General features: G+C 41.5%; 1 protein-coding gene across 1 annotated transcript in view; it reads left to right on the top strand.

Moving 5' to 3' along the window:
• Window positions 1-11,576: 11,576 nt before the first annotated feature.
• The window catches only part of smo (smoothened, frizzled class receptor), a 43,118-nt gene continuing 27,995 nt past the window's right edge, over window positions 11,577-26,699 (top strand). Inside the window, exons 1-6 of the mRNA XM_043713986.2 lie at window positions 11,577-12,288; window positions 15,001-15,206; window positions 16,058-16,267; window positions 21,161-21,333; window positions 25,332-25,551; window positions 25,965-26,088. Of these exons, the coding sequence (XP_043569921.2) occupies window positions 12,039-12,288; window positions 15,001-15,206; window positions 16,058-16,267; window positions 21,161-21,333; window positions 25,332-25,551; window positions 25,965-26,088 (1,183 nt within the window). The 5' untranslated portion in view covers window positions 11,577-12,038. The remainder of the gene's footprint in view (window positions 12,289-15,000; window positions 15,207-16,057; window positions 16,268-21,160; window positions 21,334-25,331; window positions 25,552-25,964; window positions 26,089-26,699) is intronic.

Genomic DNA, 26,699 nt, shown 5'->3' with positions numbered 1-26,699 from the left:
GTACTGTTCAGAACACAACTGGAATGCTGTGAACAGTTTTAGGCCCCTTATCTAGGAAACGATATACTGGCCGTGGAGACAGTCCAGAGAAGATAGACTTGGTTGATCCTGGGGTAGATGGAATTTCTTATGAGGTAAGGTTGAATAGGTTGGGCTTGTACTGACTGCAGTCTAAGATAATGAGAGGAGCTCTTTTCAAAGCAAATAACATTCATCGGGACTTGACAGTGTATATGAGGACTGGTTGTTTCCCCTAGTGGGAGAGTCCAGGACCAGGCAGTATAACCTCAAAGGGGTCACCCATTTAAGGCACATCAAGGTACCCCCACCCTGTGAGGATGATGAATCTGCAGACTTCTTTACCCAAGAGGACTATTAATATGTTCAAAGCTCAGATGCACAGGCTTCTAATCGTTAAGGAAATCAAGTATTCTGGGGATTATCAGATCAGACATGATCTTGCAGTGATGGAATGGACTCATTAGGCCGAATGGCCTACTCTGCTTCTATGTTTTATGGTGACTCCCCTGTCCCATGGTGCAGTGAAATCAGCCTACTCTGTACAGAGCTATCATGAGGGAAATGGTGCTACCACTCACATCTTTGTTTCCCATCCAGAGTAATATGGGGATTGGTTAGCTCAGCTGACTTGATGGCTAGTTCACAATGCAGAGTAGTATCACTTGTGCTGGTTCATAGAACATTACAGTGCAGTACAGGCCCTTCGGCCCTTGATGTTGCGCCGACCTGTCATACCAATCTGAAGCCCATCTAACCTATACTATTCCATGTATGTCCATATGCTTGTCTAATGACGACCTAAATGTACTTAAAGTTGGCGAATCTACTACTGTTGCAGGCAAAGCATTCCATACCCTTACTACTCTCTGAGTAAAGAAACTACCTCTGACATCTGTCCTAGATATGTTCAATGCTGCATCAGCTGAGGTTACCATGAAGGAATCTTCTCAGTCTCTCTCCTCACCTGATGGTGATTCTCTTTCATTCTCTCCCGAGTGAGAGCAGCCCAATGGTCTGGTAATTCCACTGAATTACCAAAGAAGATCGTTGAATTTACTCTGATCAGCATTGTATCATTTAGGGCAATGTTCTGCAGGTAGTGAGTGAATCTGGCTTAGCTAAGGAATATTTCTAGACCTTTGTAAAGACTGGTTCAGCTTGTGCTTGAGTATCACAGGTATGTTATCAAGGCTCAGACCGGTTATAGAGGAGATTTGCTAGATTAGCATTAGAAATAAAAAACTAGAAGCCATTGCAATTGTCACTGCTCACCTTAGAAAACAAGGAGCGATTTAATAAATGTTTTCAAAGTCATGAGATGAGCTGACAAATTGCTAAAGAAAAACGGATTCCTTGATTAGAAACAAGAGGACACCACCCAGGACAAAGCAGCCTACTTGATTGGCACCACATTTACAAACATCCACTCTTTGCACCACTGAGCTCAGTGGTAGCAGTGCACCATCTATAAGATGCATGACAGAAACTTACCAAGGCTCCTTAGCACCTTGCAAACCCAGACCACTTCCATTGAAAAGGATAAGGGCAGAATATCTGGTTGGCATGGTTGAGTTGGACTGAAGGGTCTGTTTCCGTGCTGTGTGATTCTATGAGATACATGGGTACACCACCATCTGCAAGTTGTCCTTCAATACACTCACCACCCTGACTTGGAAATATATCACTGTTCACACAGTTTCACTGCATCAAAATCTTGGAACACCTTCCCTAACATCATTGTGGGTTCTCCTATAGCCCCATGGACTGCAGTTGTTCAAGAAGGTAAATCACCATCACCTTCTTAAGGGCAACCTTGGATGAGCAATAGATGCTGGCCCAGCCAGCGATGTCCACACACCTTGGATGAATAAAATGAAAAAGCTATAATTGGTAAAGAAAGCAGGGGAGAAGTGCGAATTATGTTATGCAGTTAGAAGGATCTGGAAATGTTGAGGGCTATGGTAGTGGGACTCCTTAAATAGCTGTTTCAAAGAGATGGTCCAAAAACAATGGGTCAGGTGACCAACACGAAAATATTGTCAGAAGTTAGCATTAGTTACACCAACTGGTTAGATTTTCCTCAAAGTAAAGCCTGCATTTCCCAGCACAACCATCTCTCTCCTCCCTCTGTGAGGAAGAAAACATTTTATGCAGCATCTTTCACAAGCTAAGAACAATCCTCTACAGCTTTTACTTTTGAGATGTAATCACTGATGTCATGGAAAAAAACCCACAGCAAACTCCTATTTCAACATGCAGGTAGACTGGGTGAATCAGGATGGTATTGGACCTCAAGAAAGAGACTTTGTGGAGTGCCTCTGAGATGGATTCTTAGAACAGCTGGTGCTGGAACCTACCAGGGAGAAGGCAATTCTGGATCTGGTATTGTGCAATGAACCAGAATTGATCAGGGACCTCGAAGTGAAGGAGCCTTTAGGAAGTAGTGACCATAATACAATAAGCTTCAATCTGCAGTTTGAAAGGGAGAGGGTACAATTGGAAGTGACAATATTTCAGTTGAATAAAGGGAACTATGGAGCTATGAGGGAGGAGCTGGCCAAAGTTCAATGGTGCAATACCTTAGCATGGATGACAGTGGAGGAACAATGGCAGATATTTCTGTGTATAATGCAGAAGTTGCAGGATCAGTTCATTCCAAAAAGGAAGAAAGATCCTAGGAGGAGACATGGGTGGCTGTGGCTGACGAGGGAAGTTAAGAAACATATAAAGTTAAAAGAGAAAAAGTATAACATAGCAAAGATAAGTGAGAAAACAGAGGACTGGGAAGCTTTTAAAGAACAACAGAGGATTACTAAGGAGGAAATACGCAGAGAAAAAATGAGGTACGAAGGTAAACTGGCCAAAAATATAAAAGAGGATAGTAAAAGCTTTTTTAGGTATGTGAAAGGCAAAAAATGGTTAAGACTAAAATTGGGCCCTTGAAGACAGAAACAGGAGAATATATTACGGGGAACAAAGAAATGGCAGAAGAATTGAATTGGTACTTCAGATCTGTATACACTGGGGAAGACACAAGCAATCTCCCTGAGGTAACAGTGGCTGAAGGACCTGAACTTAAAGGAATTTATATTTGCAAGGAATTGGTGTTGGAGAGACTGTTCAGTCTGAAGGTTGATAAGTCCCTGGAGCCTGATGGTCTACATCCCAGGGTACTGAAGGAGGTGGCTCGAGAAATCGTGCATGCGTTGGTGATTATTTTCCAAAGTTCGATAGATTCTGGATCAGTTCCTGCGGATTGGAGGGTGGCTAATGTTGTACCACTTTTTAAGAAAGGTTGGAGAGAGAAAGCAGGAAATTATAGACCAGTTAGTCTGACCTCAGTGGTGGGAAAGATGCTGGAGTCTATTATAAAGGATGAAATTACGACACATCTGGATAGTATTATCAGGATAGGTCAGAGTCAGCATGGATTTATGAAGGGGAAATCATGCTTGACTAATCTTTTGGAATTTTTTAAGGATGTAACTCTGAAGATGGACGAGTGAGATCCAGTAGATGTAGTGTATCTGGACTTTCAGAAAGCTTTTGATAAAGTCCCACATAGGAGGTTAGTGAGCAAAATTAGGGCACATGGTATTGGGGCAAAGTACTAACTTGGATTGAAAGTTGGTTGGCTGACAGGAAACAAAGAGTAGTGATAAACGGCTCCATTTCGTAATGGCAGGCAGTGACCAGTGGGGTACCGCAGAGATCCGTGCTGGGACAGCAGCTTTTTACTATATATATTAATGATATAGAAGATGGTATTAGTAATAACATTAGCAAATTTGCTGATGATACTAAGCTGGGTGGCAGGTTGAAATGTGAGGAGGATGTTAGGAGATTACAGGGTGACCTGGACAGGTTAGGTGAGTGGTTGAAAGGTTAGGTGAGTGGTCAGATGCATGGTAGATGCAGTTTAGTGTGGATAAATGTATGGTTATTCACTTTGGTGGTAAGAACAGGAAGGCAGATTACTACCTAAATGGAATAAATTTAGGTAAAGGGGCAGTACAAAGAGATTGAGTTTAGAAGCAAAGAGGTTCTTCTGCAGCTGTACAGGGCCCTGATGAGACCACACCTGGAGTATTGTGTGCAGTTCTGGTCTCCAAATTTGAGGAAAGACATTCTGGCTATTGAGGGAGTGCAGCATAGGTTCACAAGGTCAATTCCTGGAATGGCGGGACTACCTTACACTGAAAGACTGGAGCGACTGGGCTTGTATACCCTTGAGTTTAGAAGACTGAGAGGGGATCTGATTGAGACATATAAGATTATTAAAGGATTGGACACTCTGGAGGCAGGAAACATGTTTCAGCTGATGGGTGAGTGCCGAACCAGAGGACACAACTTAAAAATACGGGGTAGACCATTTAGGACAGAGATGAGGAGAAACATCTTCACCCAGAGAGTGGTGGCTGTGTGGAATGCTCTGCCCCAGAGGGCAGTGAAGGCCCAGTCTCTGGATTCATTTAAGAAAGAGTTGGATAGATCTCTCAAGGATAGTGGAATCAAGGGTTATGGAGATAAGGTAGGAACAGGATACTGATTAAGGATGATCAGCCATGATCATATTGAATGGTGGTGCAGGCTCGAAGGGCAGAATGGCCTACTCCTGCACCTATTGTCTATTGTCTATAGACAACAACTTTATCATAAACAGATGAACTGTTATAGTTAAATTATTGAATGGACAAACGTTGGCCAAGGCCCCAGGGCAAATCTACAGCTCTTCTTTCAAATTGTACAGTGGAAACTTTTATATCCACCTGATAGGCCTTGATATAGCTTCTCCTGTAAAGTATAACCCCTCTGATAATGTAGTACGTACTCAGTAATGCACTGGCAGTGTCAGATTAGATTTTGTGCCCATGCCTCTGGACCAAATTTGAAATCATTACAAAAGTGCAACCCACTGAGGTAAAGCAGAGCAGAGTCTGAGTTGCTTCTGTACTTCATTGACTGCAGTGGTAAAATATCATAGATAGTTGACCTCCAGTCAATTGATCTGAAGATACATAATTTCTGGATAATGTTGTGTCTTTAAGAGGAGAGAGCTCCAGAATTTGGGGATTTTGCTGTGAGCTACTACTGAAATGTGATGAGAGCTTAGTTTCAGTCTGTAAAGAATGATCAAGTGGAGCACTTAAATTGCAAATTGTAAAATGTATGCAAACACTTGGGCAGTAAACTATGCCTATTTGTAATGTTATGCTCTGAATAGCTTTGCAAAGATTTGACTTATTTGTTTTCTGAAATTTAGGTGACTTCATATGAGGCTCAAGAAAGAGAGAGTAACCATTGAAGTTAGTTGGTGTGGGGCTCCAGATCAGTGCTGTACGAGCTTGTTAATGAAGTATTCAGCTGTCCAGTTCTGGGGGGTCCTGCTCATGCCTCTTCTCAGTTTGTTGAGTCTGACTGAGTAATGCAAAGCATTCCAGTTGCCTTCATTGACTACTGATTTATGGAGAAGAACACGCACTCACAGGCTGCTTTTGCATTGCAGTCTGGTTATCTCTAATAGGAAATGCAGATGTATATGGAGTATGTGAATGGATATTGGGATGAAAACAAGATTGGGTTCACCTCTGATATCCTTCCTGGTTAAATAGCTGACTGAGTCAGAGAGTCATACAGTATGAAAACAGACCCTTCGGTCTGATTCACCATGCCGACCAAAGTTTCCAAAACTAAACCGATTCTACTTGCCTGCATTTAGCCCATATCATGATGGCGTCCTTGGATGAGAAACCAATTAAACTGATGGCCCAGCTAAAGGTGGTCCTAAACTTCAAGGGGAGGGAGTGGAAAAAGCAACTGGATAAAATATAGTTTGAAAAATGTCAAGGCAGTGCAGTTAATTGTATAGCACTGTCATTGTACCAAATAGCTTTCTTCAGGACATCAAAATGCTATTATGGCAGGAGGCTGGATCTTTCTTTAATGTTTTCTTGGATAACAGGTAGGGGTTTTGAAAAACATTTTTAAATATGGTAATATTGTTTTTGTAAAGAGTTCTAACTTGTTAAAAATTAATTATGTCTCTATGAAGTTTATAAACCAACTGTTAATATTTGCTTATTTATATTGGAAAAAATGCCAACTCACGAATTTCATTTCCAATGTTTTGATTTGTTAGGCTTTTGAGACAATGAGGGTTGGCATTTAGTTAATTATTTTTAGGAGCTGGCTTTGACTTGTCAGCTTACCCTCAATGTGGAGGAAGTGGATAGACGTAATTATGGAATTATGTAAGTAATGCAGGAGGCTGCAGCTCCCACTTATTAATAAGGGCTGCTGAAGAGAACTTGCAGTGTCCTCTGGCTAAGGTTAATTACTGGAGCTACATTGTGAGGCATTTAGTATTAAATTTTAAATGTGTGGGCCAATTGTACTTTACTTTTAATGACTCAATAATCTTCTACAGTTTTGGTCTCCATATTTCAGAAATGGTACAGGAAGTACTGGAGAAGGTGTAAAACTAATTAACAAGGATGATATCAGATCTGAGAGATGACAACTCTCAGAACAGATTACAAAGTTTGGGCTTTTTTCTGTCGAAATTAAAAGGTTGAGAGGTGACCTGATAGAAGTCTTTAAAATTATTAAGGGATCCAATTTCAGTAGATTCAGAGACAATATTTCCAATTATAGGATAAACCAAAATTTGAGGGCAGACAGATATTCACTAACAAATCCAGTTTGGGTTTCAGGAGAAACTTCTTTTATTAGAGAGCGATGAGAATGTAGAGCTTGCTACTACAAGCAGTAGTTGTAAATAGTACAATGGATTTAAGGGGAAACTAGATGAACCTGTCAGAGAAGAATGAAACTCAATGTTGATTGGTTAAATGAAGTAGGGACAGAGGACACTCATATGGAGTTTAAATATCAGCATGAACCAATTGACTGGAATGGCCTCTTTCTATGCTATACATTCTGTGTAATTCTATTTCCATGCCCTTCTCAACATATTGAGGTTCCAATCAGGATTTGAGTACAACAAACACTGGCCCAAGCTCCAATATTTAATGTATTCTTTAGAAATGTATTAACTTTAACTAGAAGAAGCAACATGTTGTTTGATCTGAGAGAGGAGCATGAGGAAGGAGACATTTAGTAAGAAGCTCCAGAGCAGCCATTGGCTGTTGGAATACTTATTGAGTTTTTTGGAGATGGTGAGGGTGAAATTCTCCTTGGATGTCAGTGCAGAAGGGTAACTGGTTTTGACTTGCCGCACAATTGGAAACATCTCCACATTCGCCTTATTGAAATAATTCATAATTTTGAGGGCTTTATCAGATTGTCCCCAATGTTCACTTTTTTTGTCAGAAACTGCCATGGTGTTCCTCTTGCCTCACAGTTCTAATCTCTCACTTTTAGTGTCATCTTTGTAAGTTATCTTACAACTCCTGTAATATTTTTGTAAGGTGAGCCCAGAATTGTTTAAGATTATGGATTCATTTAAAGTGACAATTGGCCTGCACTTTTCAAACTTAACACTAACGGAATCATAAGGCTGCCTACACTTTAGATAGATTTGCTTACTTGCTACACTCACAGAAACTGCGGCACGGTGGCACAGTGGTTAGCACTGCTGCCTCGCAGCGTCAGAGACGTTCAATTCCCGCCTCAGGCGACTGACTGTGTGGAGTTTGCACGTTCTCCTCCGTGTTGCGTGGGTTTCCTCCGGGTGCTCCGGTTTCCTCCCACAGTCCAAAAGATGTGCAGGTCAGGTTAATTGGCCATGCTAAATTGCCCGTAGTGTTAGGTAAGGGGTAAATGTAGGGGTATGGGTGGGTTGGGCTTCGGCGGGGCGGTGTGGAGTTGTCGGGCCGAAGGGCCTGTTTCCACACTGTAAGTAATCTAATCTAATCTAAAACACTGCCAATTGTTTTCTGAAATAGCCCATGATAAGCAGGAGCAGCAACTGGAACAAAAATAGTAAATGCTGGAAAGATTCAGCAGGTCTGGCAGCATCTGTAGAGAGAAGCAGTGTTAATGTCTTCAGTGGAAATGAAAAAATGGTATGGTATGTCAATATGTAAAACAGGTATGGTATGTCAATTCAGTATCACTGATTTTTGTGCCATTGCATATCTGTACTCCCTCTTCTGGCATTATTAGCTGATTGCAGACTATGGATTGATCCTGGGATCATCTACTTCCATGTGTGGCTCAGTCACAGGCAGGACAACACATAATCTCCTAGATTTCACCTTCCCATTTTACTGTTTGTGTTTAGACCAAAATGCCAAATTTCCTATGGTGAGGGAACAGATGGACATCTTAATCCTTGAACAGTGAGAGGAGACTGTAGGCTACAAGTGAATCAGCCTTCATTTGCATGGCATTTGTCATGATTTTCATGGTTTTAACTCCAGCACCCTGTGCTGTATTGCCACTGCCAACGCACTTCCCTCTGTTGAATAAGTTTGAATTGTTTGAACAGCGAACAATCATCAATGTGAAACACCATTGTTGGTCCTCTTCCCTGTTATAAACTGAAATCAAATCTTTTCTTCCCCAGTGTACACTGATAATTCTGCACCTCAACAGAAAACACTGATAATAAATCTGCTTCCCTAGCTTATGTGGATATTCTGTTGATTATAATATTTTGTGCTACTTCCTATTGATTGAGTCATAGGATATTCTGTTATACAATAACCTGGGCACCACTAACAAAGTGTGACTATGTGAGTGTGACATGAAGAAAGTGATAGGAAATATGAAATAAACAAATGTTACATGAAGTAGGTGTGGTATTTACAGGAAATGCATTCTGCTTGCAATAGTTTTGATATATATAAATGTTGCTGACTTAACCAAAGTACAAATCCTGCATACTGCTGAACCTGTGGTCTAACTGGATCATTTTCATACCCCTTTCTGCTGATTGTCCTTCCTACATTTCTAATTTCTAATGTGATTTTTTAAAAAATGTGATTGAAAACACAATGCTCAAATCAATACTGTAGAGTTTGCAGGTCACAACAATAAGGAAACCTGCACTGAAGTTCACAGAGCAGAAGTGTAAAATGTTGGGGTGCATAGCTGAAGGATTACATAGAGGAGAAAGTGAGTCTGCAGATGCTGGAGATCAAAGTTGAAACTTTATTGCTGGAACAGCACAGCAGGTCAGGCAGCATCCAGGGAACAGGAGATTCGACGTTTCGGGCACAGGCCCTTCTTCAGGAAGGCCCTTCTTACATAGAGGAACAATTAGGTAGGGAGGGATACAGAGCTGGGGTAGTGCATGGAGAGACACTGCACTATGGGGTGGTGTGCACAAGGACACTATACTGTAGGATAACACATGGAATGACACTGTTGTGAGACAGTACCCATAGGGACACTGCACAGTGAAACACTGCTATTGGAGGACATGAGAGGCATAGCTGAGGGATTCCATGGAGGGACATTGCACTAAGGGACACAGATGGTGCACAGAAGAACACTGCATGGAAGGATACTGAGGAGCAGTGCTTGGACCACAACAGCGAGTGTCCTGTGAGGCACTGCGATGATCAGGTAATAGACAATTTCTAAAGGACAAGCTGCAGTTACAATTTTTAACATTTTTGTCAGATTCATTGAGGAGTATATTTCTGTTTGTCCTCTCTGCTTAAAGGCAGCCAATGGGAGCCAGACAAATCTCAGTTCACTTTTTTAGAATCCATTCAATGTAAAAACAGGCCCTTCGGCCTCACACATTCATGATGAAGGGCTTTTGCCTGAAACATTGATTCTCCTGCTCCTAGGATGCTGCCTGACCTGCAGTGCTTTTCCAGCACCATACTCTCGACCCTGATTTCCAGTCCTCGCTTTCTCCCAACAAGTTCACACCGACCCTCCGAAGAGTAACCCACCCAGACCCATTCCCCGACCCTATTATCCCACATCTACCCCTGACTAATGCACCTAACCTACACATCCCTGAACACTCTGGCCAATTCACCTAACCTGCACATCTTTGGACTGTGGGAGGAAACTGGAGCACCCAGAGGAAACCCACACAGACATGGGGAAAACGTGCAAACTCCACATACAGTTGTCTGAGGTTGGAACTGAACCTGGCTCCCTTGTGCTGTGAGGCAGCAGCATTAACCACTGAGCCACCATGCCGCCACAAGACCAATCTTCTTGTTTGGGCTGAGATTGTTGTTCTTTCCCAGATGAAGGTAGCATCGTATTCAAGTCCAGTCTTCTTGTCGTGGACTGTCCTGGCAAGGAACATGTGAAAAAGGCCAGAAGAAAGCCTTCACATCAAGTGCCTTTTGCACATTCTCAGGAAATGCAAGTGTTTACAGCCAGTTCAGTGCTTTGTAATGTGTTCAGTGTAGGAAAATGTGATAGCCAATATTGTGCACAGCAAGATCCCTCAAACAGCAATGTTTTGTAATGTTGATTGAGGGGATACAGTAGATTAGATTACTTACAGTGTGGAAACAGGCCCTTCGGCCCAATAAGTCCACACTGCCCCGACGAAGCGCAACCCACCCATACCCCTACATTTACCCCTTACCTAACACTACGGGCAATTTAGCATGGCCAATTCACCTGACCTGCACATCTTTGGACTGTGGGAGGAAACCGGAGCACCCGGAGGAAACCCACGCAGACAATGTGCAAACTCCACACAGTCAGTCGCCTGAGGCGGGAATTGAACACAGGTCTCTAGTGCTGTGAAGTAGCAGTGCTAACCACTGTGCCACCGTGCCACCCAGTAGCTATTGACCAAGACTCCAGGAGAATCCCTTTTGTCTTCTCTGAAGTACTGTGTTGATCTTTTGAAAAAGGATATATGCAGTTCAGAGTAGGTCAACTCAACTAGGATGCAGGAGTTATGTGGGATCATTTGATGCTGAAGAGCCTGGAAGATGAAGTGAGTGCATCAGTTGGTGCTTGTGGATATTTTCTAAACACCCTGTAATTACACGCCTTTGGAGCAGGTCTGAACCCAGGCCTCTTGGTCCAGAGATAGACGCACGATCACCGCACCACAACAGCCCTTTCTACAAAGGGACCAGAATTCATTAGGCATCAGCAAAGAATGTCACTCCTTGAATGTGGCGCCCTACACCACTCGGCCATTCCGGCGAGTTATCAGCTGAGGTTTGTAAACTGAGGTATTGGGGACTGGAAGTGAAACAACTCCTGTGCCTGAGTTTGAGGCTGATGCAAAGGTGTATTTTTGGGGGGTGGGAATTATTATCTTTCCAACTGCGATGGAAAAGTAGTCGGGGGCCAGAAAAGGGGATACTAACTGCGTTTAACTTTTGCCAGTGTGGTTGTGGTTTGTAAACTGGGTGGGGGATGGGTTTGGCTTAACCTTACTAAGTGCCTCCCACTCCCCAGCATGAATAAAAACTGTTGATGAACCAAACTCTCAGGGAGGGAGAAAAAGGTGTATACAAAAAAACATTTTTTTCAGTGGACTGGTAGACATCCAGTGAATTGGACACAGATTCAAGATCTATAACGGAGCATTGGGAGAGGTTACAAGGAGAGAACGAGAGAGAGGGAACGGGGAAAAAATGGACTGGGTATCAAATTACAATCCTTTTTCTCTGTCACTTCTCTGGCACGTAAAAGTGGGAGTCGGGAGGCAAGTTGTTTGAGATCACGCACGTTCTTCGTATAAATCAAATGATTTGCATTTTCCCCCCGTGGGCTTTGTGTTTTCAGAGTGTTTAAAAAAAACGTCTCAGTGACTTTGGAGAGAGAATTGGGGAATAATCAAATCCCAGTCTGCAGCCGGCGGAGTCTGGAATGAGTTGAAACTGACGCGATGGCATTCGCTGCAAGTTGGGAAACTGACACATTTTCTGGGACAAACAGAGGCAGGGAAAGAGGCCAATAACCAATCGGAAGAAGTTTCGAGTGGAAGGGGATTAATTCCCCGCTTTCAGAGAGGTGAAAATTAAAGTTCGAAGATAGGCAACGGGGTGCGCGTGTGTGGAGAGGGTGAAGATTTCTTTCAACTTTGCAACTGGAAGTCTGGAAGAATCAAGATGTCTACCGGCTGGCAGTCTTTTGTTAAAGCGGCTACAGTCTCCCTGCTTTTACTCTGGACCTTCCTGGAGCTGAGCGGCACTAACCAAACGTTTCCCCACGACCGCTGCAAAAAAGTATCGGACTGCGAGCCCCTGAGATACAATACATGCATGGGTTCGGTTCTACCTTACACCCACACATCGCTCGCTCTGGCTGAAGACTCCAACACCCAAGAAGAGGCTCACAACAATCTGGTCCTCTGGTCAGGTATTGCACTCAAACCCCTTGTATTATCAAAGCAAAACGCATTTTTTTTTTTGGAATTGTATATGATATTAAACAAGTAGAAAATATTTTCAGTCCCAGAAGGGTATCCCCGTTTCCTTTATTTTGTACCATTTTAGCGGAACGCAGAACTTGAGGAACATCCAATGCACTTCCAACAAGATTGTCTAAGGAGGGAGAGAGTTGAGTTGTTGTTATACTTCTTCCCGTGTGATAACTTGGGTGGTATACCCGTCCTAAAGCCACAGTAGATTCTGAGATCCTATCAGCAGCAATAAAGTCCTGTACACTCTCATCCTTCTACCCCACCACTGATAATTGTGCCTTCAGTTGCCTAGGCCCCACATTCTGGATTTCAGCTCTTGCCCCTCCAAACTTAATTTTTTTTATCCTTTGCTTAATATCTGGGTTTTTTTTTAGCAAACGTTTGGCCATATGCCCTCATATCTCCATGTGGCTTTGTATGTTTGTTACAGACCCATTGAATACTTTGGAGAATTTTACTATGCTAAAGGGACTGTACAAATGCAGCCTCTGAAAGCTGTTTCAAGCCTACAGTATTATAACTCCAATATTAAATTTATATTAGGTTAACACCTCTTGTCAAATCCAAAGCATAGGTGAAGATCAAAGTACAGGCAAGTAAGGGAGGCATGGTTCAGTCCAGTTTGCTTTATTGTTGATGAAAGTTAATTAAAAATCTAATCTCCCTGTTCATTAACAACTGTGACTTCTATTTATATACTCTGATTAATATAGTATAAATATCAAGAAACACTTCAAAGGAGAGGAATCAGATGAAAATTGTTACTGAGCCAAAGAAGATGACATTAGGATAGTTGACTAAATTTTTGCTCAAAAAGGTAGATCTTAAAGGAGAGGAAGAGTAGTTTAGAGATGGAAGCCTGGATGACTCAAGGCTTGACTACCACAGTCTGATGAAGGAGAATTAGAGGAATGCAGATTTCTTGAATAGATTTAAAGCCAAAAGAGATTACAGATTTTTTTTTAAAAAGGGGCAAAACCAGGGAGGGATTTGAGCATGTGAAAGAGCATTTTAAAACAGAAGCATTAGGGAATTTGAAGTCATTGTGAGTCAGCAAGTGCAGTTCCAGTGACAGAGTGAGACTGGTTTGACGAGAGATGTAACCATGTAGGGAACAATGGCACCACTTTGTGCACAGTGAGCTTCCACAAACTGCAAGATGATAACATTGTGATAATCTGTGGTAATTGTTGAGGGGTAAGTATCGCCCAAGACATCAGGAGAACACCCCTACAATTCTTGTAATTAGCATCATGGGATTTTTTCATGACAACTGGGACATTAGGTAGGGCTTTAACATCCTAGCTGAAGAGCAATCTACATATCATTTCACTCATGATTCCTATATAGGATTTGTTCTCCAAATTTGTGACCTCATTAAGAAAATTCAATTAGACAGACATGACTTGCCCTTCACAAATCTATGATGACACGGTTTGATCAGCTCATACTTGTTCAAATGCTTAGTCATTCTGTCCAGGGCAATAGATTCCAACAACATTCCCATAAGTAAATTGTACAGTTTACACAGCACACATACGGGTTTTTCAAGCCTAATTATTGTGTTGGTGTTCATATTCCACAGACATCTACTCCCATTCTATCAACTTAAACGCTTCAGCATTGCTCTCTATTCTCTTTTCTCTCATGTACTGCTAAGGTCCTGGAGAGTATTGTTGAACAAAGAGACCTTGGAATGCCGGTTCATAGTTCCTTGAAAGTGAAGTTGCAGGTAGATAGGACAGTGAAGAAGGCATTTGGTATGCTTTCCTTTCTTGGTCAGAGCACTGAGTATAGGAGTTTGGAGGTCATGTTGTGACTGTACAGGACATTGGTTAGGCCACTTTTGGAATGTTGTGTGCATTTCTGGTCTCCCTCCTATCGGAAGGGTGCTTTGAAACTTGAAAGGGTTCTGAAAAGATTTGCAAGGATGTTATCAGGGCTGGAGGGTTTGAGCTATAGGGAGAGGCTGAATAGTCTGGAGCCGTTTTCCCTGGAGCATTGGATGCTGAGGGTTGACCTTATAGAGGGGCATGGGTAGGATAAATAGACAAAGTCTTTTCCATGGGGTGGGGGTGTCCAGAAATAGAGCGCATAGATTTAGGGTGAGAGGGGAAAGATATAAGAGACCTAAGGGGCAACCTTTTCATGCAGAGGGTGGTACGTATATGGAATGAGCTGCCAGAGGAAGTGGTGGAGGCTGGTATAATTGCAACATTTAAAAGGCATTTGGATGGGTATATGAATAGGAAGGGTTTGGAGGGATATGGGCTGGGTGCTGGCAGGTGGGACTAGATTGGGTTGGGCTATCTGGTTGGCATGGACGGGTTGGACCAAAGGGTCTGTTTCCTTGCTGTATATCTCTATGACTCTATAAGCCTTATTACTTTCTCCATCTGTTGCTTTATGCTTCAGATCAGAACTTCTAAAATGGTGAGTAATGTGAACAGCATCTTTCGGAATAATTGCAATGCCGTATTCTCCTCTTGGAATATAGAAGGTGCTGCTCTAAAATGTTCCCATTCAAATTCTGTAAATAATGTGAGTAGATGAGTAAACCTCTCATTTCTGCGATCTTGCATTAGAGTTTACACTTTTGATGACAATCTCTCATTCAACTCCATCTTCCTCTTTATTTTCCTATCCAGGATTGAGGAATGCTCCAGGCTGTTGGAGTGTGATTCAACAGCTTTTGTGTGCTGTCTACATGCCAAAATGTGAAAATGGGAAAGTGGAACTACCTGGTCAGATTATGTGTCAAATCACCAGAAGCCCCTGTGCCATTGTGGAGCGAGAGAGAGGCTGGCCTGACTTCCTGAAGTGTTCAAATGATCGATTTCCTGAAGGATGCCTGGTAAGTTTGAGGGTCAGCCAAAGCAAAGAATAATCCATGCACAGGTTGAATTCCAGCACCAACTGAAATGTTTGTGCCTCATCCCTTCCTTGCAGCTCCCTCAAGCAGTGGTTCTTCATGTTTGAACTGCTAGACTCGATGCATTAACAAACTTTTCTTTGGAGGGAAGTGATGAGTGTTGTGGCGGTAGCAGAGTAGTAGATTCACTAAACTAGTAATCCAGAGGCCCAGGCTAATGTCCATGGAACACAGATTCAAATCCCACCACTGCAGATACTGGAATTTAAATTCACTAAATATGTCTGGAATATAAAGTTAGTTTCAGTGTGCATGACCATAACAATTATCATTGTTTTTTTTAAAAGAAACATCTGTTTTAGTAATGTCCTTTAGGTAATGTCATCCTTACCTGGTCTAGTCCACATGTGACTCTAGACCCACAGCAATGTTATTGACTCTTGACTGCACTCAAAAATGGACTAGCACACCACTCAGTTTGAGGGCAGTTAGTAATGTACAACAAACGCTAGGCTTCCCAGCAATACTCACTTCTCATAAAAGAATAAAAGGAAGAAAAAGACTACAGCAACTTGTTGAAAGGTGGTGAGTGGGAGTAGAGATATCATATAGGATCATTTCCGTATACAGGCACACACTCTCTCCAGCAGAAGTAATTGAGCAAACTATCAGTTTTGGAATGTATTGGCACTGAGTTGGGTTGGTGCATTGAATCCTAATAGGTTGCCAATTGCCATCTTGTCTAAATACAGGGTTTTGGCGTGTGTGGAGGTGGGGGGAATGTCCACAAAGGATGAAGGTAAATTTAATTACTTTAAAATTCTTTCTTTCAGAATGAAGTTCAGAACATCAAATTTAACAGCTCTGGTCGGTGTGAGTCCCCTCTGGTACGTACAGAGAATCCCAAGAGTTGGTACGAGGATGTGGAAGGATGTGGAATCCAGTGTCAGAACCCGCTCTTCACAGACAATGAACATGATGCCATGCACATCTATATCGCTGTCTTTGGATCCATTGCCATTCTGTGCACATTCTTCACATTGGTGAGCAATGCCCTTTAATTGGGTATGGCTGCAAAAGCAACCTGAACCCATTTGCACTTCATTAGACAAAGTAAGAATAATATTATTGAATCAAACAACAGCTTTCATGGTTTTATTTTTGTTCTCCTCTGAATGAAGCTAAGTTTCATAAACATATATGGGTAGATTTTAAATCCTTGTAGCCTGACAATGCTATGAGGAGTCGAGAGTGTAGTGCTAGAAAAGCACAGCAGGTGAGTCAGCATCCAAGCATCAGGAGAATCAATGTTTTGGGCATAAGCCCTTCATCAGGAATGCTAAGAGGAGGCTCACTTCATTTTGAGAATGAACATGCTAGTGGAAAAGTAGATCTAGAGTTGGAGCAAGGCAGTTGTCCATATTTTTGCTCCAGCAAAATAATTACAGTTGGTTCTGCTATAATGCGTGTTTCTTTAATACGAAGTGGCTAAAATGTGATTGTAGAATTTAGACCATTATTTGTAGAACGCAAACTTTTCTTACCTGTATTGGTTATAATGTGATTCTGGTCCCATTGGTTTAAATGGTGCTGCTACTACGCGATTTTCTTATAATGCAAGATTGTTCAGGAATAGAACTATTGTGTTATGTCAGAACAGACTGGTAACAAAACGGTAAACTTTATTCATACAATCAGCTGCACTATCAAACAGGATAGAACCCACAAATGAATGTTCTACCCAGTGATCTTTCAAAATGGTGGCGGCAATCCTATTTCTGACCCCAATTGTCCTATTTAAAGGCTGACAATCCAAAGTAGATGAGCGTTTTGGGTTTTCACCAGTTCACCCATGGAGTGAGAAGGTATTCAGACAAAGTTACTAGGAAAGAGAGGGTGTTTCACAGTGGGGCAGAAGAGAGAGATTGATTATGCCAACAGTGCCTGTATTTTGCAGCTGAACTCAATTCAAAATAGAGCTCCTATAAAAGATATTATATTCACCATATTGAGTTTGATTTTTGAGAAGATTCGGAGCTCATGTTGAGGTTGAGGTTCAGGTTTTAAGTTTGCTCGCTGAGCTAGCAGGTTTGTTTTCAGACATTTTGTCACCATGCTAGGTAACATCTTCAGTGAGCCTCCATTGAAGCGCTGTGTTCTGTCCAGCTTTCTATTTGTGTCTTGGTCTGTTAAGGTGGGTAATAGCATTTTCGCTTCTTCTTCTCAGAGGTTGGTAAATGGGGTCCAAATCAATGTGTTTATTGATTTGCATGATATTTTGTAAATGACATTCGTAAATGCAAGGACTGTAATAAACACTACATCAGACAAATAGGCAGAAAACTCATCGGCAGGATACATGAACACCAACTAGCCATCAAAAAAAACATGGCCCACTAACATTAGTATCCTTACATCGAGATGAAGAGGACACCACTTCGACTGGGACAACACATCCATCCTAAACAGAGACACACATGGGAATTCCTAGAGGCCTGGCATTCAAACCGGAACTCCATCAATAAACACATTGATTTGGACCCCATTTACCAACCTCTGAGAAGAAGAACCGGAAATGATACCACCCACCTTTAACAGATCAAGACACGTAAATAGAAAGCGAAACAGAACACCAGTGCTTCACTGGAGGCTCACTGATGTTACCAAGCATGGTGACACAACGTTTAAAAACAAGCCTGCCAGCTCAGCAAGCAAACTGACAACCTGAACCATACTGAGTTCTACAATATGAACTGTAAAATATAGTAATTTTAAAACAGTAATCTAAAGTTCAAATAGCTATAGCCTCTTATATCATGTGAACTCCTCAATCCACTCCAGGTATCCATTCTTTTATGTATTAACCACCTACATTTTTCAATAAATTACAGCCTGTCTCTGGGTTATCTCTTCTATATATGTATCAATCATACCCCTTGACTGGATTTCAACTTGTAATTCACACATGGATATATATCATTAGAACTAAAACAAAAAAATCCTATAACTACTCAGTTCTGATGAGATATGATCAGTCTGAAATGTTAACTCTGATTTTGTTCCCTAGATGCTGCTTGACCTGCCATACTTCCTTTTGCTTTTAATTCCATTTTCTAGCATCTGCAGTGCTTTGGTTTTGTATGTTATTCAGGGTAGATTTGTTAGGTGCCTATTTACAGCAGAACTGTTGTGGGCAAAGTCTTAGAGAGAATTGTAAGGGATAGGATTTATGCACATCTGGATAGGAATAATGTGATCAAGGATAGTCAGCATGGTTTTGTGAAGGGCAGGTCGTGCCTCATAAACCTTATTGAATTCTTTGAAAAGGTGACGAAGGAGGTTGATGAGGGGAAAGCGGTAGATGTGGTATATATAGATTTTAGTAAGGCGTTTGATAAGGTTCCCCATGGTAGGCTACTGCAGAAAATACGGAGATATGGCATTGAGGGTGAGTTGGAGGTTTGGATTAGGAATTGGCTGGATGGAAGAAGACAGAGGGTAGTAGTTGATGGCAAAGTTTCTTCATGGAGTGCCGTCACTAGCGGTGTTCCGCAAGGATCTGTTTTGGGACCATTGCTGTTTGTCATTTTTATAAATGACCTGGAAGAGGGGTTAGAAGGTTGGGTGAGCAAGTTTGCGGATGATACGAAAGTCGGAGGAGTTGTTGACAGTGAGGAAGGATGTGGCAGGTTACAGCAGGATATAGAGAAGCTGCAGAGCTGGGCAGAAAGGTGGCAAATGGAATTCAATATAGCTAAGTGTGAGGTGATTCACTTTGGGAAGAATAACAAAAAGATGGGGTACTGGGCTAATGGTCGGATACTTGGTAGTGTGGATGAGCAGAGGGATCTTGGTGTCCATGTACACAGATCTCTGAAAGTTGCCACCCAGGTAAATAGTGCGGTGAGGAAGGCATATGGCGTACTGGCTTTTATTGGTAGAGGAATTGAGTTCCGGAGTCCTGAGGTCATGATGCAGTTGTATAAGACTCTGGTGCGGCCGCATCTGGAATATTGTGTGCAGTTTTGGTCGCCATACTATAGGAAGGATGTGGAGGCACTGGAACGGGTGGAGGCACTGGATGTTGCCTGGTATGGAAGGAAGATCGTATGAGGAAAGACTGAGACACTTGGGACTGTTTTCATTAGAGAAAAGAAGGTTTCGGGGTGACTTGATTGAGGTGTACAAGATGATTAGGGGGTTAGATAGGGTTGACAGTGTGAACCTTTTCCCGCGTATGGAGTCGGGTATTACAAGGGGGCATAGCTTTAAATTAAGGGGGGGTAGATATAGGACTGAAGTTAGGGGTAGGTTCTTCACTCAGCGAGTTGTAAGTTCATGGAATGCCCTGCCAGTAGCAGTGGTGGACTCTCCCTCTTTATGGGCATTTAAGCGGGCATTGGATAGGTATATGGAGGATAGTGGGTTAGTATAGGTTAGGTGGGCTTGGATCGGCGCAACATAGAAGGCCAAAGGGCCTGTACTGCGCTGTATTGTTCTATGTTCTATGTTCTATAACTGTGCTAAGGTTTCTTAAAGTGAAACTGAACTATAAAAGCTTGGAGCAGGTTGACTCTCAAACTCGCTCTGGTCTGAACATTGCTGCAGCACTGAAACTATGAGAAAGTGAGGACTGTAGATGCTGGAGAGTCAGAATCAAAAACCATAGGAGATACAGTTAGTAAGTTTGCAGATGACACCAAAATTGGAGGTGGAATGGACAGCAAAGAAGGTTACCTCAGTACAATGGTATTTCGATCAAGTGGGTTGAGGAATGGCAGATGGAGTTTAATTTAAATAAATGTGAGGTGCTGCGTTTTGGAAAGGCAAATCAGGGCAGAACTTACATACTTAATGATAAGGTCCTGGGGAGTATTGCTGAACAAAGAAACCTTGGACTGCAGGTTCATAGTTCCTGCATAGTTTGAGCTACAGGGAGCGGCTGAATAGGCTTGGACTGTTTTCCCTGGAGCATCAGAAGCTGAGGGGTGACCTTCTAAAGGTTCATAAAATCATGAGGGTCATGGATAGGGTAAATAGACAAGGTCTTTTCCCTAGGGTGGGGGAGTCCAGAACTAGAGGGCATAGGTTTAGGGTGAGAGGGGTAAGATGTAAAAGGGATCTAAGGGGCAACGTTTTCACGCAGAGGGTGGTGCATGTATGGAATGAGCTGCCAGAGAAAGTGGTGGAGGCTAATACAATTACAACATTTAAAAGGCATCTGTATGGGTATATGAATAGGAAGGATTTAGAGAGATATAGGTCAAGTGCTGGCAAATGGGACTAGATTCGGATAGGATATCTGGTCGGCCATGGAAGAGTTGGATCAAAGGATCTGTTTCCATGCTGTACATCTAAGTGTGGTGCTGGAAAAGCACAGCAGGTCAGGAAGCCTCCAAGGAGCAGGAGAGTTGATGTTTTGGACATAAGCCCTTCATCAGGAACAAGGCAGAGTTACATTCTGGCAGCACAGGGTATATTGGTTGTAAGAGTCCAAAATATTGGAGAGTTTCAAGTCAGTTCCTTATCGGCAGGTACCCACAGTGTGTAAGTATTCACTATTTAGTACAAGTTAGAATAGCTCAATGTCTTTCCCATGCTGTCCTTATTAAATCATGGGAATGTATTGTTGAGATTAGAACACAATGGACATTATTAATGGAGAGGATAAGGAGCTGCAATTGTCTGTCCAACCAGTGTATCCAACATGAATGGTCCATATTGACATTCAAAGGTGGTCCAATTTCCAGCACTAGTACCCTTCATTTAGTTGTCAACAAAGTAGCATTATTGTTTTTCCAGCAGACATCACTGGTGTACTTATTTCCCAAGCATTTTAGCACCTGTATGACTGTTGAAGGACCTTGTACTGTTTGAGATTTTATTCTGAGCCTAACTTCTTGCATGTTATATTTAGTTTGCCTTTTTGTTTTTAGGCTACTTTTGTTGCTGACTGGAAGAACTCTAACCGTTACCCTGCTGTCATCTTGTTTTACGTAAATGCCTGTTTCTTCATTGGGAGCATTGGCTGGCTTGCACAATTCATGGATGGAGCACGGAAAGAGATTGTGTGCAAGGCAGATGGGACCATGCGACTTGGAGAGCCAACGTACATTTATTTTACTTTTTTTTTCTTGTGTGTCACACTCTCTTCTGACAGTGATTTTAGTCATGCATGGTCTTCTGAGGACATTTGCCTCCATATTCCAGTCATAAAGAATAAAATCTGTAGCAGAACTGAAAGATTATAAATGTCATAGCTGGGAACTCACTACCATAAGGATTAGTTCAAGTGAATAGATTTATGTATTTAAAGGGAAGCCAGATAAACATGAGTGAGAAAGGAATAGAAGGTTATGCTGAAAAGGATAGATAATTAGTCTGGGTAAATGTTTATGTGGTGTATGTACACTGACATTGTTCAATTGGGCTGAATGGCCTATCAACACAACTCTATTGAAAACCAATAAGTGGTTGAGCACACAAAGGTTAGTAACTAAACGTTTATACGGTATTCTAAAAGAGGTATTGGTTTGTAAAGTTTACAGATAAATATGAGAAAAATTGCTGCTTGGAATCTAATATATTACCAAGACTGTTAGCGATTGATGGACTCGGACAAATTCAAAATCCATAAGCAGATGGATTCAGTCATTCATTTCATATGAAAGGAAATCTTCTGAGTCTCAGACTGAAACAATCCTACTGTTGTGGCCTTTTGTTCTCATTTGGAGAAGAGGCAGCTACAGGAAGACAGATAAATGTCTCAACAGATGTGATGCTTTGCATATTGAGTGGCCCAAACTGATGAAAGGGTTATGGTTTAAATATAAAGTTGCCAACTTTAATTGGATGTAATCCTGGAAGTTTCATCACCTGACTTCCAGAATCAAGGTCCTGCGTAGTCATCCAGTTTCTTTCCAGTATTTCTGTAATACAGAAAAATGACCAAAGAATACTTTTAAAACATAATTTGTTTTTCAGTTGCTGCTATGATTTGACTCTGGGGTTCTTTACAGCAGTGTCCAGAAAATTAATTTTCAGTTTCTGTAGAGCAACCCATTTTTGTAACAAAAAGGAAGTAATTTGTGTTAAGCTTTAGTTTGGTAGTGATTCTGATGTACTGTCAAATAGTTATCTCTCAATCAAATCAAGATCAACGGTTATCTGGTCAATATCACATTGGTAACCTCTTCCCACCTTACAGAAGTAACTCTACTTCAGAAGTATTTAATTTGCTTGAAAGCACTTTTAGAAATCCAAATGTAATAAATGGCACTAAATATATACAAGTGTTTAAAATCTGTAGCAGAACTGACTAAGAGATTATAAGATTAGATTATAACTGAGCGAGGGAAGCACGAAATATTTTTTGTCAGTATTCACACCAGAAAAAGACAATGTTGTCAAGGAGAATACTGAGATACAGGCTACTAAACTAGATAGAATTGAGGTTCACCAGGAGGAGGTGTTAGCAATTCTGGCAAGTGTAAAAATAGATAAGTTCTCTGGGCTTGAATGGGATTTATCCTAGGATTCTCTGGGAAGTCCGGGAGGAGATTGCTGAGCCTTTGGCTTTGATCTTTGTCGTCATTGTCTACAGGAATAGTGCCAGAAGACTGGAGGATAGCAAATGTTGTCCCATTGTTCAAGAAGGAGAATAGAGACAACCCTGGTAATTATAGACCAGTGAGCCTTCCTTTGGTTGTGGGTGAAGTGTTGGAAAAGATTATAAGAGGTAGGATTTATAATAATCTAGAAAGGAATAAGTTAATTAGGGATAGTCAACACAGTTTTGTGAAGGGTAAGTCATGCCTCACAAACCTTATTGAGTTCTTTGAGAATGTGACCAAACAGGTGGATGAGGGTAAAGCGGTTGATGTGGTGAATATGGATTTCAGTACGGTATTTGATAAGGTTCCCCATGGTAGGCTATTGCAGAAAATACGGAGGCATGATATTGAGTGATTTAACAATTTTGATCAGAAATTGGCTAGCTGAAAGAAGAAAGAGGGTGGTGGTTGATGAGAAATGTTCATCCTGGAGTTCAGTTACTAGTGGTATATTGCAAGGATCTGTTTTAGGTCCACTGCTGTTTGTCATTTTTGTAAACAACCTGGATGACGGCATAGAAGGATGGGTTGGTAAATTTGTGGATGACACTAATGCTGGTAGAGTTGTGGATAGTGCAGAAGGGTGTTGTAGATTACAGAAGGACATGGATAAGCTGAGAGCTGGGCTGATAGGTGGCAAATGGAGTTTAATGCAGAAAAGTGTGAGGTGGCTCACTTCAGAAGGAGCAACAGAAATGCAGAGTACTGGGATAATGGTAAGATTCTTGGTAGTGTAGATGAGCAGAGAGATCTCGGTGTCCGTGTACATAGATCCCTGAAAGTTACCACCCAGGTTGATAGGGTTGTTAAGAAGGCATACGGTGCGTTAGCTTTTATTAGTAGAGGGAATGAGTTTTGGAACCATGAGGTCATGCTGCAACTGTAAAAAAACTCTGGTGTGGCCACACTTGGAGGTTTGCGTACAATTCTGGTCACAGCATTACAGGAAGGATGTGGAAGATTTGGAAAGAGTTCAGATGAGATCTACTAGGATGTTGTCTGGTATGGAGGGAAGGTCTTACGAGGAAAGGCTGAGGAGCTTGAGACTGTTTTCCTTGGAGAGAAGAAGGTTGAGAGGTGATTTAATTGAGACATACAAGATAATCAGGATTAGGTAGGGTGGACAGTGAGACCCTTTTTCCTTGGATGGTGATGGCTAGCATGAGGGGACAGCTTTAAATTGAGGGGTGATAAATATAGGACAGATGTCAGAGGTAGTTTCTTTACTCAGTAGTAGAGGCATGGAACACACTGCTTGCACCTGTAGTAGACTCGCCAACTTTAAGGGCATTCAAATGGTCATTGGATAGTCATATGGAGGAAGTGGAATAGTGTAGGTTAGATGGGCTTCAGATTGGTTTCACAGGTCGGCACAAAATTGAGGACCAAGGGGCCTGTACTGTGCTGTTATGTTCTATGTTTTTTTTTCTTCAATTCAGTAATAATACAGAAGGGATTTAAGTCTAACTGTATTCAGAGCTAATGTCCCAGCTTAGTGTTGTAGGTGACTTTGTTTGATCGTTCCTATTGGCTTGAGAATGTTCAACCCAAGCCAAGTGATTTACTCACATACAGCTGAACTATTTGGTTAAATGCACAATTGATAATTACTTTTCAATGTGAATTTAAGTAACTTTCAAAGAAAGACAAAATCATTGTAACTTTTTCAACAGTATTTATTGTATTTATTTACTGTTACATTTGGATGAGGAAAAAGATTTGATAGAAAACTGTTCAGGCCAGATAATCCTGTGATTGGTAAAAATAAAAGAGAAAAAACAACTGTGTATATAAAATAAGAATTTAAGCATAAAGAGTTATATTTACAAATTCTCCAGGTGTAGTCCATTGTGTTGGGTGAGATTCAAATAGCTCAGCACATACTGTGAATCAAACTTGGTCCATACAAGAGTAATTAAGACATTAGGCATCAAAAAATTACCCCCCCCCCCTCACACACACACACACACACACACACACACACACACACCTCCCTTGACTCAGGTATAGCTCAGTGGAAAACACAGTTGCCTTGAATCACCACCTGATGATGATAACTGAAAGTCTCATTTCAGAGCTTTCAGCAGAAATTGTCAGCTGACACACCCAGTGCAGTACTGTTTTGTTGGAGATGCTATCTTTGAGAAAATTCTGAGACCTGCCCACCCTCTTGGATGAATGCAAAAGTCCTGTAGTGCTATTTTGAAAAAAAGGGGGATTGTCTTCCCTGGTGTCATAGCTGATATTTATCCTTCTACAAACATCATTTAAATAAGATACATTTCCTCGTTGATAACAGTGGCTACACTTTAAATGTATTCAATTAGCTGTTAAGTGCTTTGGGATGCCCTAAAGTGTTGAACAGAGCCATATAAATGCAATTCTCTTTTCTTTGTAATTTTATACATCATGGTTTGAATATATTAGATTCCCAGATTCACATGTCCAGACTGTGGCAGAAAGATCTCACTATAAACTGCTCTTTCTCTGACAGGTCCAATGAAACACTCTCCTGTGTTATAATATTCATTATAGTCTACTACTCTCTCATGTCTGGGGTGATCTGGTTTGTGATGCTGACCTACGCTTGGCACATGTCATTCAAGGCCCTCGGCACCACCTATCAGCCTCTTTCTGGAAAGACATCCTACTTCCATCTCGTCACTTGGTCAATCCCATTTATATTGACTGTCGCCATATTGGCTCTGGCACAGGTAATTCATGCTCCTATTGTGCTGTCCAGAAACTACAGGGATTGGTGGGATTGGCAGGAGAACAATGGTAACTAGGGTCTGGGAATGAAGGTTTTAAGGACCCTGTGATTTTATTTTGGGAGGAGGATGCTGGGAATGTAATGAACGTCAGAGATGTCATTGAGGATTGCAATAAGATTTGGAACAGGAGCCAAATTTAGAATGATGGTTGAGGAGCGAATTGTGATAAATTCATGTGGTCAGTAGATGATTGGTTCAAGGTGAAGGTACTGTAGAGTTACTGATTAAAATTGAGTGAAGATCTATTTCCAATAAATAAAATGAGAATAACCTTAACTTGTACATGGTCTGAGTCTACGAGTGAAGCGTTCCCTTTGGGATGATCATGCTACTATGATTATTTTGTTCTATAGGTGGATGGAGACTCGGTGAGTGGAATCTGCTTTGTTGGATATAAGAATTATCACTTCCGGGCAGGGTTTGTCCTGGCTCCAATTGGGCTTGTTCTGCTGGTTGGTGGCTATTTCCTTATAAGAGGTATGTATTATTGTATGAAAGGTAATGTCAGACCTTACAATTTTAGTCTTTGTTACCATTGTGTGCTTTACTTATTGTGCATCAGGTAGATGCAGTACAAAAGCAATCAATGCTGTATCGGTTGATGGCTAGATCTCATTCTATGAAATCAGTTCCCAATGTTGGTTTGTGGTGACTGTGTACCTTTTGATTATTCTCCTTTTCCACAAGCAATAGGGTCTAACACTGACAAAATCAGCCAGTACCATTTGAGAGATAGGATTAACTTTTACTTGGAGAGACACAGATTAATTAAGCATAGACAGCATGGTATTGTTTCCTCCTAATTCAGTTTTTTGTAAAAGTAACAAGAAGGATTAAGGGTAGTGCAGTAGGTGTTGTCCACGTGGATTTGATAAGGCAGTTGACTCCACATGGCAGGCTAGTCAAAAATGTAAAAGGCCTTGAAATACTGGGGAACAAGACCAGCTGAATTTAAAATTAGCTCAGCAACAAGAAACAATAGGTAATGGTCAATGGATATTTCTGTGAAAGGAAAGTAATTTCCATGGTGTTCTACAGGGATCAGTGTTAGATCTTTTGTTTATTGTACATGATAGTGATTTGGGAAC

This window comes from Chiloscyllium plagiosum, unplaced genomic scaffold (genome assembly GCF_037043375.1).
Source record: "Chiloscyllium plagiosum isolate Xiang-an unplaced genomic scaffold, Cpla_swu_hap1 HiC_scaffold_23, whole genome shotgun sequence".
NCBI classification, from domain to species: Eukaryota; Metazoa; Chordata; class Chondrichthyes; order Orectolobiformes; family Hemiscylliidae; genus Chiloscyllium; species Chiloscyllium plagiosum.
The sequence above is the reverse complement of the archived record's forward strand: the minus strand, read 5'-3'. Positions and strand labels throughout refer to the sequence as shown.